Here is a 13,078-nt window from a genome sequence, read left to right as displayed (position 1 = left end):
TCGCGGGGCCGAATCCGGGACAATAGTGAACGGGATTTTGTTGATAGATAAAGTACCTTAGAGGGTTCCTGACATCGCATTTGTTCTCAAGTCTAATCCTCCATAGATTCTCAATTCTCTCCTGTGACAAGGTCTAATACTCTACCATGACGATCCCCTACACTCCCGGCCGGCTGGACGGCAAAGTCGCCCTGGTAACTGGCTCCGGACGCGGAATCGGCGCAGCCATCGCCATACAACTAGGCCGACTGGGCGCCAAAGTCGTTGTCAACTACGCCAACTCTGCCGAGCACGCAGAGAAGGTCGTCTCCGAAATCAAGGCCCTTGGCTCCGACGCCGTCGCTTTCAAGGCCGACATGCGCCGCGTGGCGGAAACTGCGAAGCTCTTTGACGATGCGGTCGCCCACTTCGGGCACCTGGATATCGCCGTCAGCAACTCCGGGGTCGTCAGCTTCGGGCACCTGAAGGACGTGACCGAGGAGGAGTTCGACCGGGTGTTCAGCCTCAACACGCGGGGCCAGTTCTTCGTCGCGCGAGAGGCATACCGCGTGCTGAGCGAGGGAGGTCGGATCATTCTCACCTCGTCCAATACGTCCAAAGACTTCAGCGTGCCTCGCCATTCGGTCTACTCGGGGTCTAAAGGGGCCATCGACTCGTTTGTGCGGATCCTGTCCAAGGACTGCGGTGACAAGAAGATCACCGTCAATGGGGTCGCCCCTGGCGGCACTCTAACAGACATGTTCCATGCAGTCTCGCACCATTATATCCCAAATGGGGAGAAGTTCACGGCGGAGGAAAGGCAGCAGATGGCGGCACACGCATCGCCCCTGCATCGCAATGGGTTCCCGGAGGATATTGCTAATGTCGTTAGTTTTCTCGTTAGCAAGGAGGGCGAGTGGGTTAACGGGAAGGTCATCACTCTGGATGGAGGGGCGGCGTGAAGGTGAATGGGACTTGTTTATATTATTGAATGAGATCATCGCAAATCAATCTATATGCCTCTTTACAGCTGTCGATCTCAGTAATTAACTTCATACCAACCCAGTGTTTTCAAATGTGGGTTGATGGCTGGAATGCTGATAAATTCCAGCTTTACTTCTGGTCCCAAACTCAGACTCAGACCTGGTCGTATCCAAGCAATGGACAATATGAGTATGAGATCTGCCATTTGATATTGGCTCAGGCACTGACATTAACAATTTACTATGATTCTACTTAAAGCTTTGGAATGTCATAATGCAGTAGTGAATCAGCATCTACGTCCAATCTCCATCCAGTAGGTCCTCCACCTTCTTCCCGGCCGCCATTTCCCGATGGATTCCCTCCAGTGTCCAGTGCACAAATTGATGGCCAGGGGGAATATTGGTGTTGTCAAATTCGGCTCCGCTGACCAAATGGGCGAATGCCTGGCCGTACTTTTCATACACATAGCCTTCAGGGTCATGGCGGAAGAACCACTTGGGATAGCGCACGCGGACCTTGCTCGGGTCGGCTCTCACAGCATCCCAGTCAGTGGTGTCGCTAAGAACCTGTGCATTCACAAAGGCCATTTTCTGAGTACAGCTCGCGCGCTCGTACCGGAGCAGGTTGTAGACTCGAGTGCCGAGTGGGACGCCTGCCCCGGCACCAGCGCCGTGTGCAGAGGTGGCGGCCGGGTTCGAGGCAATCTGCAGGCTTGTAGCCAACGTAATCGCATCTTCGAGGGCCAGGGTACCGCCTGCGGCTGAGGAGGGTACCGTGGAGTGCGCTGCGTCCCCGATCTGTACTACACGACCACCAGGCGAGACCCATTCGCGACGCAGGTTACGCCAGCGCAGCGGCCAGTGGATAATGCTGCTCCGGGGGGCGGTGCGGACGAGGGCCTCGAGGACCGGGTGCCAGTCGGAGTCTGACTCCCCTGGCACTTTGGCCCGGCGCAGCACGTCGATCACCTCGTCCGGGCTCACGTCGGGGTCCCACGACTCACGCGCAACCTTGTTCTTGTCTAGCAGATGGTCGCGCGGCGTGATTCCAAACGCAGCCAGCTCGGGCGACAAGTATAGCCCAATGTGCATGCCGGACCCCATCCAGAACTCATAGGTGTGCTTGCCTCCCCAGCGCTGCCGGACCGCCTCATCCGTGAACGCCAGCTTCGCTGGGAAGGCTGTGCGGTACACAGACATGCCGCTAGATTGCGTGGGCAGATACTCGTCGGCAATCAGCAGCTCGGAGCGAGAGCGGAAACCATCTGCAGCGACGACTGCATAGAATAAGTATCTTGGACCCAAGGATGGGTATAAAGGGGTCACTTAGGGCACTTACCCACATGCGCTTTGCGAATGGATCCGTCCGTCATCCGAACACCGGCAACTCCAGCGCTCTCATCCTCAAAGTAGCTCTCGACGCGCTGGCCATAATCCACCCGGAAGCCCAGCCTCGCAACCTGGCGCAGGAGCATGCGATAGAACTTCTTCCGGATCTGCACAGCACCAACGTAGGGAAACCCCCCCGGCCGCGCCTCCCGCTCGGCCACATACTCGAGCGCATTGTAGTTTGGCTGAGCGGGGCCATCGACGAGCTCGCCATTATGGCGGTAGTAGTACGTGCCCACGGTGACCTTGTCTTCCTCCAGTTCACGGCGCATCTGCGGCCAGTGCTTCATGATCTCGAGTGCGGACGGCTGGATGATGATGAGATCGCCGCTGTAGTTGGGGCCCTGGTTGCGCTCGACAATACCGACCACATCATGGCCTTTTCTCCAGCATTCGAGAGCTGCCATTAGCCCGGCAAAGCCAGCACCTACAATCAGCACCTGCACGTATGTCGGGGGACCGCGCGGAGGAAGCGGATCCTCAGATGTCCAGTTCTCTGGATCGAACTCATGTTTATCGCCGGTTGCGAAAAAACGCAGTGGTTCCTGGGACTCGGTGATACTGCCCATGGTAGTGTGTCTGTGGGACTGTTCGATATGGTAATTTCTGCATAGTGCCGAGGCTCAGCGTTATATCCTCGCATCTACATCATAAATGGTCTGGGGTTCAGTAGTTTGGTCCATCGGTTAACCGGGTGAATTCGATATGCTCCCAGTCATTTGCCCGAGTATCGGCACATTAACTACAAGGGGGTTCTGACATCGGCCCAAATAGACCAAGTACCTGGTCAGATGGTCCCAAGCGTCCCCATACTGTTGGAAATGGTTATTACATTGCGTCCTGCGCGAGATACTGTACGTCCACGCTGGGTTTGATCGTTATATCATACTCGCTATGTTCAACTTCTTCAAGCAAACGAAAGTCGCACCACGCGTGGTGGCCGGAGATGAGGTGGTCGAATTGCCCTTCTTCGACGATACCCTGCTCCTGCAGACGTTCGTGCTGCACTCAATGTTCGTGTTCGACGAAGCGCTTGACGTCTTGAAGCTGCAGGATGCGCTCGAGCGCCTGGGACAGCGAGCAGGCTGGCAAAAGCTAGCGGCTCGGCTCCGGAGGAACGTATGTGATCATTCAGAAGTCGTTTGATTTAATAGGTTCTAATTCTGATATACATCTACATGGAGCAGACCGCTGGTCAGCTCGAATTCCACATCCCGACTGAATTCTCATGCCAACGACCAGCTATCACCCAAACCCATATTCATCATGAAGCGCCGCTGTCACAACACCCAGTTTCCTCTTTTCTCCCAAAACCATCTTCGCAGCCCGCCATTGTCGGCAATGCCGAGGACCTACGGCCCCTTTACGAGGGCCTCAACTGTCCAAGCAAGCTGGACGACTACCTGTACGAAGACCGGTCAGTTGTCGGCCTACACGTCGTCTCCTTCCATGATGCCACAGTTCTCACTCTGAACTGGATACATGCTGCATTTGACGCCACAGCCAAGAAAGCCATCCTCGATGCGTGGAATCTGGTTATGCTGGGAAGAGAAGATCAGATTCCTACTCCAGTAACTTACAGGGAGGACGCGCTCAAGGACCTTGGAACGAACCCCCTATCGCCACATGCGCTGGCGGACCGAAAGACTTCCACGTTGGGGATGATCCGCTGGGCGCTAAGCAATGTCACGGACTTGTTCTTTCGCAGCCAGGAAACACGCATTATTTGTTTACCTGCTGGATTCGTCAAGAACCTGCACGCGGTGGCAATGAAGGAGCTGCTTTCTTCTCCGCCCGGACCTGGTGAGGAGAGGCCATTCGTGTCCGAAGGGGACATTCTGACAGCGTGGGTGGCACGTTTGGCAGTGTCGCATCTATCACAATATCCAGACCGAACAGTAAGGCGCCGAGCTGATATCGTCCATTTCCTAGCAGTATTGACGCGTGTAGGTCGCCATTCAAAACGCCTTCTCCGCCAGAAAGGTCCTGCGACAGTATCTTCCCGCTGACCAGCCGTACATCGCCAACTGTGCCTTCTTCTTCAACGTTCTTCTCCCGGTCAAAGACGTCCTCGGGCGACCGCTGAGTTATACGGCATGGCAGATCCGACGCGCCATTAAGCAGCAAACAACGGCCGAGCAGACGGAAGCATACTGCGCGCTGCTTCGTGCGTCAGGTCAAAACAAGCTTCCTCCGTTCTTTGGTGATAGTTCCAGTATGCAATTATTTTGTTGTGCTTCAAGAGGGTGTGTGCTAATGCGTGACAGTGCACATGCTGAGCTTCTCAAACTGGACCAAGATTGACTTCTTTGGGTTGGACTTTTCGGCTGCCGCCTTAAAGGGTGCTGGTCCGGTGAGGCCGAAGTACATCCAGAATGTCCAGACACCTTACAAGTTCACCGAGATGTTCCCTATTGTCGGGAAAGATGAGCAGGGCAATTACTGGCTTAGTGGAACAAGGACAACGCAGAATTGGGATATCATTGAGCAAGCGCTGCGAGAGGAGAGTCCTTGTACCTAGCATCCGCCTTAGAAATGCGTATATTACCAGGCCTGTGTATGCATCAACCTCCAATCCATTGCAGTCCAGAATTGATCTATATCAATGTCCATACCAGGCGGTCCAGCGACGTCGGGGAAGCTGCTGGGTCCTAGGTCCGGACCTGGGAAGGCTTGTCCGTCGGCACTGTGACCGGTGAAGTTCATCTGTGTGGGAATCGTCTCTGAATTGGTACCGATCGCGATGCTGCTGTGAGGCGGTTCTCCGGTGCTGCAGCTCGGTACCATGGAGGATCCCGAACTCGTCTGCCCTACTTTGTTGCGAATATCCAACACAATCTGGGGTGTCTCCACAGGCATGCCCCGTTGCCGGAGGAATATCTCCCGCGCTCCCCAAGCCTGGAGAACCACCCTTGCAAAGACGGTGAAGACACCCTGCCCGCTGGGCTTGGGATGCATGGCGCGCGCTTCGTAATTCTCGCTCATGGCCTGCCAGGCCTTCCCCACGTGGCTTTCTGTGGGTCGTTTCTTGAGGTCGTTCAGGACGTGGATGTATGCCAGGGCTGGGACGTGGAAATCTACCAGCCACCGGTACCGACTGGTCAAAGGGGAGACTCGCAGTCTCGTATCGCACTCCAGCATCTGCAGAGCGTAGGACAGGGCAGCGTTGCGCTGCGCGTCTGTCTGCTGCATCGCTGGCGACGCCAAGTGCCGTGCGTAGTGCTCCAGCAGGCGGTTTCTGGCCAGGTAGCCGCGCGTCGTCCAGATTGTCATATAATGGAGCGGGTCAGCGGGGTCGCAAAAAGCGAGATATTTTTCCTCGATTGCCTTCTGTATAGTCAACATCTCATCGTCTGCAGGAAGGGACATATGGCCAGGATCCTTTGCCTTAGCCACCGCCGCCAGTACCGGGTTGACAAAGTTGATGTGAAAGGAGGTATGGCGAATCAGGTCGGCGAGTTCGCTTCGAACAACCGCGAACAGCGCCTCTGTCGGCTTCTCGTTGGTGGGGGGGCAGGAATTGGTGTCAGGTCGAATCTCAAAGTCGTTGGCGTTTAACGGAATCCGGCAGTCCCAAGTGGGTGTCAACGTGGTGACCTTGTAGTCGGACATCTCGCACATGCGATGATCGAAAATCACCAATGACCACCAGAGTCTTCGGCGCATCTCGGCCTCCACGGCAGTATATCGAGTGTATGTCGACTCATTGTGGAGCCCCATCCGTTGTGCCATCCGGAGGGCGGCGGCCAGCATAGAGGAGAGCGAGCGCGGGTCTGTTTGCGGCGAAACGGAGACCTAAAACCGTTACTATATGTGGTATTTCTCATCTCATCGGAACACGGACGGACTGCATACCAAGTAGAGGTACACTGCGGTCAAGCCATCGACATTGGTAAACTGCCAGGGCCGACACTTGATCAGCAATTGCCGACACCCCAACCGGTAGCGCGCCAGCAGATCTTCCTTGGACGACCTGAGCAGCCGATGACATTCGTTATCGGCCAGACTCATAACCGCGATGCAGTAGATGCTAAACATGAGTGCCTCCAAGGTAGGATGGATATTTTCAAGATCGCTGACCGCATCGACAATCCGTGGCTGGAGCGTCGGCGTATGGGTCACTTTCAGCAGGGGATTGACGTTTTCCAGATACGTCTGCCAGAGCCTAAAGATCTGGACTTGTTCGGGATGCAAGGCGAGGACATTCACATCAGCCTGTGGTTGACCAAACAGCAGATCATCACCGGTCTGGTCGTTTGCTTCCGGCTGGTCGACGTGATGGTCCCAGGCGTTTTGTACCCCGTCAGCCTGCACATCTGGACTGTTGTCGTCGTTTTCTTCGGGTTCAAGTGTCTTCTCTAGGGTTAACGGCTGCCGTAACGACAACAACTAGGAATCGAACGTACCACTCGGCTAATGGCCTGCCAGAGGTCGCTATAAAAGGACTAGTTAGTTACTTCCTGTGGTAAACTTGGGCTAATCAGGTGTCGAACACTGCCTGAGACTGGACAGGGGTCTGTGCCCTCGCCGATTCTGACCGTTCACAGCCCCGAGAGACGTCAGCGGCGACAGGCTCCTGCTTGGCTTGGGGATGCAGGGGTTCAAAATCAATGTTATGTTGGCGAAGTAGGCCCTCGTAGTGGCGCAGGCGGTCTAATAGAACTCGCTCTTGAAATCGACGACGTCGCGGAGTGAGCGTTGCAGGGACACACTGTGTGTCAGATGCGACACAATTCCCACAGGGGGATTTATGATCGCACCTGACTTTTCGCTGTTGGCATCTCACACAAGCCCGGAGGCGGGGCGACCTTGCCGAATGATCTGTCGACATGCTGAATGCGATGCGATGCGATGGGACGAGGATGATGAACGGAGATGGGAAAATGCAGAAGAAACATGGGGGGTGCCGGAGGGTATTTCGGCCTTTTGAATGGACCGCGGCTAAGTATTCGGACTATTCTATCTCCCGAACTATCCTCCGTGGCATCTCGCATGATGGCGTCTGTGAATATTGAACAACACACTTGATAGGGTCATAGGTTACTATGCAGAATGGACATCCCTGACTATCTGTGGCTTCTCGGGTCCAACTAATGACCGGGAAGGGGGTCGCTTGCCACTTCCCGCACTTGTTGGTCTACGTCCGATGATATATATTTATATTGCCTCAGTCTCCATTTGCATCTCATGCACCGTACCTGAGGGATAGTCCAAGAAAAGCCCATCGCCATGCCTCCAGAAACTCATGACTCGGCTCAAGTTGCCGAAACCTCAGCAGATGCACCGACTCAGCCTAAAAGTCCCGAACCCGAGAAAACAACAACAACGACAACGACACCACCGACGACGACGACGACGACGACAGTTATTGTGATCATCTCAGTGCTCCTGAGTATGTTCCTCGTCGCGCTAGACAGAACTATCCTCGCCACGGTATGAATTTGCACAAGGACCAGACCATCGTTACGGCCCTCTGCTAACTACTTCGAGGCCATCCCCCGAATTACAGACGAGTTCCATTCGCTCACAAGCGTCGGCTGGTACGGGAGCGCATATCTGTTGACCTGCTGCGCGTTGCAGTTGATCTTTGGAAAGATCTATACACTCTTCTCGGTCAAATGGACCCTCCTGTGGAGTATCCTGGTCTTCGAAGCGTCTTCCGCCCTGAGTGGCGCGGCTCCCAACTCGACTGCTCTGATCGTGGGACGAGCCATCTGCGGTGTGGGTGCGGCTGGAATCTTTGCTGGTGTGGTAAGTGGATACCCCCTTGTCACCGTCTCGACTAATCATGGTTGATCATGTTTTCTTCAGGTGGTCTGCATCGTCCATGTCGTCCCTCTCCATAAGCGTCCCCAGATCCAAGGCATGTTTGGTGCCCTGATGGGGGTTTCTTCAATCGTGGGCCCGTTGATCGGCGGTGGTTTTACTTCAAACGTCACCTGGAGATGGTGTTTCTACATCAATCTGCCTGTCGGGGGCGTGGCCATGCTTGTTATCCTGATCTTTTTGAAGATCCCCGACCAACCTACCGCCCGGGCCCCCTTGTCCGAGAAGATCAAGCAACTGGATATCCCCGGGACCATCCTCCTGGTCCCGGGCACCGTCTGCCTTCTCCTGGCATTGCAGTGGGGGGGACAGACATACCCGGTGAGCGGGCCCACCCTAGACCTGCTTGATTCGTACCTAACCATCTATAGTGGAATAACGGACGGGTGATCGCCTTGTTGACTCTCGCCGGCGTCCTCTTGGTCGGCTTTTCTGCCGTCCAAGTCCTTCTCCCGAGGACCGCCACTCTGCCTCCACGGATCATGAAGCAACGTAGTGTCGCTGCGGCGTGCTGGGCGACCCTGACCATCAACTGTGGAAACTATATCATCAGTAAGAGTCCCGCGACGCACCTCTTCCAAACGCAACAGCTAACCAAAGGGTAGTCTACTTCCTCCCAATCTGGTTCCAATCGATCAAAGGAGCGTCTGCCTCCGAGTCCGGCATTCGCACGCTCCCCCTGATGATCTCTATGGTAGCCGGGTCTATAAGCGGTGGCACCCTGAACACCAAAATCGGCTACTATACACCGCTCGCCATCGTCGGGACATGCCTTATGTGCGTGGGAAACGGACTGCTCACCACGTTCGAGGTGCATACCGGCGCGGGGAAATGGATCGGGTACCAGATCATATACGGTCTCGGCCTGGGCTTGGCGTTCCAGGTACCCAACCTAGCGACACAGGCCAGTCTGCCGAAGAAGGACGTGCCTACCGGGTTAGCCCTGATGCTGTTCGCCACTCTGCTAGGGGCGTCGGTGTTTGTATCGGCTGGAGAGAACGTTCTGGCCAATCAACTGGTGAAGAGGTTGGCTGGGGTCGAAGGGGTTGATACCAGTTTGATCACCTCTGGAGGCGCCACTTCTTTGCTCCAATCGCTCCCGGATGGTGTGCGTAATACCGCTCTTATTGCATATAATGAGGCGCTGAGAGAGGTGTTTCGTGTCGGTTTAATCCCGACATGTCTGAGTGTCCTCGGGGCTGCGGCCCTCGAGTGGAGGAGCGTGAAGAAGCCGGCAGGAAAGACCTCTGCAGAGAACGGGGAGAAGGAGACAAAGAAGGTCGAGAAGCAGACTGGGAAGGTGTGAGATTGGAACATGTTCAGCGATCAACGAGCATGCTGTACACTGGTGGCCAATAGGCATCCCCTCTTACAAGTATTTGAGTTATTGTACTATGGAAAAATAGACTGTTTGTATAATTCCAACTACTGTTTCTCTGTTCTTTAACCCTACACCTGTATTCTATACTGGACCAACCAAGCCTACTGTCGAATTCTTCCGTCTTCACTCGCAATACGATGATCTCTGGCTTTCTTCATGCTGTCGCCACCTCTACACCGTAGACTGTTCTTCCCTTTCCTTCGCCATAGTTGCGGAAAGTCAGTCAATCTAATTTCGCTTCCCATCAAATTCCCCTGCTTCTAGTTCAATTAATAACGGTGACTGAATCATCGCGTGCAAAACAGCGGAGCATATTTGAGAAACCACCCGAATCCCCCGCAACCCCCCGAAGCCCAGCAGGCCGGGAACATGTCTGAAGAAGGAACTATACTGACAATTGAATCCAGGTTTGACATTCTCATCTGTTTCTCATCAACAAGGACAACCATACACGACAAGATGTCTCTATTCGAAGCCCAGCCCCGCCCAACTAAGATATACCACTCCGAAACCTACGATCGTATTGCCAAGCACCACGGCTTTGACGGTCAAGGCAAGGTGATACTCATAACAGGCGGCGCAAGCGGCGTCGGCTTCAGCATCGCCAAGGCCTTTGCCGCAGCCGGCGTCGCCTGCATCGCCATCGTCTCGCGGTCTGCCGCTCCGCAGGAACAAGCCAAAGCCGCCCTCGAAGCTGCCTATCCGTCCGTCCGGGTGGTACTCTTCCAGGCGTCTGTCACAGATAGTGTCCGGATGACCGAAATCCTGCACGAGCTAGGCCCCGTCGACGTCTTGGTTCTCGGCGTCGCGGTCGTCCACCGACGCGAGAAGGCAACGGTCATCACCGAACAAGAGCTCCGTGACGCGTTCGACACCAATGTCATCGCTGCCTTCAACCTCACAAAAGCTTACCTTGAGACGCCCCTTCCAGCCTCGGGTCAGAAGACGATCATCAACATCTCCTCCGCCGCGGCGCAGGTGCACACCACGCGCCGGGTCGGGTATGGATCCAGTAAGGCGGCTATCGCACAGGTTCTGCAGCATTTCGCCGTGGAGCAGGAGCAGGAGCAGGACCGTAACCCAGTGCGAATCTTCTCGTTTCACCCTGGGGCATTCTACACGCCGGCCGTGGCGCAACACTTTGCGAAGGACGAGCACAAATGGGACGATCTGGCGCTGCCGGGGGATTTCGCCGTTTGGCTGGCCGGGCCGGAGAGCTCCTTTTTGCATGGACGGCATCTTTGGGCAAACTGGGATGTTGACGAACTGATTGGATTAAAGGGAAGGGTTCTGCAAGATAGGAGGTTCCTCACAATTGGATTGGTGGTTTAGTTTGAATAGACTTTTGTAAGACGTATGTAGGTACGGAGGGTATTGCACTGTCTCCTCTATTACTGTTCTGTGTTCGAAAACAAATACTCATTCATACAGGAAAGGACAGAAATGTGCAGGAACATATGATTCAATCTAAACATACTGGGAGCCATGAACTGTTGTTTTACCTACTATCCTCCCCTCCTCTTCATAATACCCTAATAATACTCAAAAAATCGTCCTCTGAGGCACGGAAACTACACCTTTTCCCTTGGAACCAATTTGCAGTAAGCAGATGGTAAGACAGTCCCACGCGCCGCATTCAACTCCTTAACATGCACCGCCTGAGGAGTAGGCTTCCCGGTCTCATCGCAACTACTCCAATCGTACATGGCCACGGCATAAGCAATAATAATATTTTGCTGCAGCTTCGCCCAGCGCATCCCTGGGCAAGGGTGACGCCCTCGGCCCCAACCGAGGACTTACAGATCGATCCGTCAGCATCGCTTTATAGACCGGGTTATCGCAAAGACCAAAAGCGGGACAGTCACTTACATCCATAGGCCTCATTCCGGAATTCTTCTCGCCCGTCCAGAAACCGTACCGGGTCGAATTTCTTCGGGTCGGGGTACAGCGTGTCGCTGAAATTGACTTCGGTTGAGTTATAGCAGACAAACGTGTTAGCCGGGATGACCTCATCGCTTCCCGGGATTGGAATGGGGTTAGGTGAGACGTTCAACCGGGCCATCGAGAAGGATGTCCACATGCGGATCGTTTCCTGGAGGCAGAGGTCGATCGACGGGAAAGAGTTTTCCCAGGCATGCAGGGGGATCGAGGCGAGCTGGTCCACGAGCGGCGCGTTCTTGTCCGGTGAATGCGCCGCTGCCGCGGCCTTGATGTCCGCATAGACCTTTTCCTGCCAGTCCCGGTGAATGGACATGATGTTGAGCATCTGGCCGCCGATGATGCGGGAATTCGCCGGGGCGATGAAGAGCACGGTGATAAAGAACTCAATGATGTGGTCCAATTTGTCGTTGTAGTCCAGCAGGATTTGGACGGGGTCGTTCGGCCGCCGGGCACCGTTCTTCAGTCGCTTGTTCACAATGTCCTTCATGAGGTTGTAGAGGGCGTACCGCGCGTAGCGGCGCTTGTAGTACGACGGCGAAGGCAGCCAGGGGAAACAGACATTGTAATGGCTGAACGTAAAGAGAAGAGTCTCCACGTGGCGACCAAATGTTGCGAGCAGCTTGGGATCAGCGATGATCTCATCGGTGCATAGCAGGCGAACGTCCTGCGTAAAGACAGTCTCCCAGCAAGACACGGATGGCTTCGTCACACGGGAGAGGCCCGCCATCCCTACTCGCGCATCCTTCAGTAACTGGGGTAGATAGTGATTGAGCTGCTCGGTGCTCTGCAACTCATACAGGCGCCGGAGAAAGTAAGTATTTTTCCGGCTGCTTTTGACGTCTGGCCTGAAGATGTCGTGGATCGGAGGCCAGAAGTGAATGTTGATCGGTCTGATCAGCGCGCCGCTGACAAAGTCCAACGCCTCGTGGGTGAAGAACATCTTGCGCGCAGCCTCGCCAGTCACTCCAACCACATGGCGTTTCCCCAGCCAGAAGCTGAAGTTGCCGGTTTTCGACTCGGCCGTGGCACTTTTCCACCAATTCCTGGCCTTCCTGTTAGTGCCAGCCGATCTACATAAAGGACTTTTACTCACCATTGCTCGGTCGTGAACCCCAACGAGCCGATGAACGGTAACTTGTGAGAAGTAAATGCAGGAGACTTTTGGTGAACTCGGGGGGTATAGGAAAGGAAGGCCAGGGCGCTGAGGACGACAGCTAGAAAGGCAGCGGTTCCAAACTTCGCCCACTGGAAGTCTGCGCCGTCTGTAAATCTGGAAATTATCTGGAAATCCATCATGGCAGGTAAGTGTAGATCTGCCAGGTAGAGGACAGATCATTGACAAGATTGGCTTTATATGATTTGAAAAGCCGTTCAATTCTTGTAGACTTGGGTCTAGTACGCGGCACTCGGGGAATTGATTTACTGAACGTAAGCAAGTCCTGATCAGCGCGAACAGGGAGTACAATCGGGCGTCTCGGTGGATTCGCGTGAATGAGATAGGCTAGACCCGATCTTATACCAGATTCCTGCACAATAACAAAGGTCACTGAGATATTAGCCGGGATACTGTATATCAAAC

At 54.6% G+C, this 13,078-nt stretch overlaps 7 protein-coding genes across 7 annotated transcripts, besides 1 other annotated feature; 4 read left to right on the top strand and 3 right to left on the bottom strand.

Moving 5' to 3' along the window:
• Positions 1-146: 146 nt before the first annotated feature.
• NFIA_101580 (putative hydroxysteroid dehydrogenase) lies at positions 147-941 on the top strand (the record flags this gene model as incomplete). The annotated part of the gene is made up of 1 exon (XM_001266570.1): positions 147-941. The coding sequence occupies one exon, from the start codon at positions 147-149 to the stop codon at positions 939-941; it is 795 nt and encodes a 264-aa protein (XP_001266571.1).
• A 315-nt stretch (positions 942-1,256) lies between these two features.
• NFIA_101570 (FAD binding domain protein) lies at positions 1,257-2,920 on the bottom strand (the record flags this gene model as incomplete). The annotated part of the gene is made up of 2 exons (XM_001266569.1): positions 1,257-2,239; positions 2,302-2,920. The coding sequence occupies 2 exons, from the start codon at positions 2,918-2,920 to the stop codon at positions 1,257-1,259; spliced, it is 1,602 nt and encodes a 533-aa protein (XP_001266570.1).
• A 325-nt stretch (positions 2,921-3,245) lies between these two features.
• Positions 3,246-4,872, top strand: NFIA_101560 (uncharacterized protein; the record flags this gene model as incomplete). The annotated part of the gene is made up of 4 exons (XM_001266568.1): positions 3,246-3,470; positions 3,539-4,249; positions 4,302-4,566; positions 4,619-4,872. 4 exons carry the CDS (start codon positions 3,246-3,248, stop codon positions 4,870-4,872), a joined length of 1,455 nt encoding a protein of 484 aa, XP_001266569.1.
• A 23-nt stretch (positions 4,873-4,895) lies between these two features.
• On the bottom strand, positions 4,896-7,249 carry NFIA_101550 (transcription factor domain-containing protein; the record flags this gene model as incomplete). Its single annotated transcript, XM_001266567.1, has 5 exons — positions 4,896-6,146; positions 6,207-6,704; positions 6,758-6,785; positions 6,845-7,062; positions 7,112-7,249. 5 exons carry the CDS (start codon positions 7,247-7,249, stop codon positions 4,896-4,898), a joined length of 2,133 nt encoding a protein of 710 aa, XP_001266568.1.
• A 331-nt stretch (positions 7,250-7,580) lies between these two features.
• On the top strand, positions 7,581-9,483 carry NFIA_101540 (MDR family MFS transporter; the record flags this gene model as incomplete). The annotated part of the gene is made up of 5 exons (XM_001266566.1): positions 7,581-7,784; positions 7,842-8,102; positions 8,163-8,498; positions 8,549-8,729; positions 8,783-9,483. 5 exons carry the CDS (start codon positions 7,581-7,583, stop codon positions 9,481-9,483), a joined length of 1,683 nt encoding a protein of 560 aa, XP_001266567.1.
• Positions 7,668-7,714: a microsatellite.
• Positions 9,484-10,017: 534 nt separating the features above from the next.
• Positions 10,018-10,890, top strand: NFIA_101530 (SDR family NAD(P)-dependent oxidoreductase; the record flags this gene model as incomplete). The annotated part of the gene is made up of 1 exon (XM_001266565.1): positions 10,018-10,890. The coding sequence occupies one exon, from the start codon at positions 10,018-10,020 to the stop codon at positions 10,888-10,890; it is 873 nt and encodes a 290-aa protein (XP_001266566.1).
• Positions 10,891-11,129: 239 nt separating this feature from the next.
• On the bottom strand, positions 11,130-12,792 carry NFIA_101520 (cytochrome P450; the record flags this gene model as incomplete). Its single annotated transcript, XM_001266564.1, has 3 exons — positions 11,130-11,353; positions 11,428-12,551; positions 12,593-12,792. 3 exons carry the CDS (start codon positions 12,790-12,792, stop codon positions 11,130-11,132), a joined length of 1,548 nt encoding a protein of 515 aa, XP_001266565.1.
• Positions 12,793-13,078: the final 286 nt, after the last annotated feature.

The sequence above is a fragment of the Aspergillus fischeri genome, genomic scaffold (genome assembly GCF_000149645.3).
Source record: "Aspergillus fischeri NRRL 181 1099437636245 genomic scaffold, whole genome shotgun sequence".
NCBI classification, from domain to species: Eukaryota; Fungi; Ascomycota; class Eurotiomycetes; order Eurotiales; family Aspergillaceae; genus Aspergillus; species Aspergillus fischeri.
This window is presented reverse-complemented; position numbering and strand designations above follow the sequence as displayed.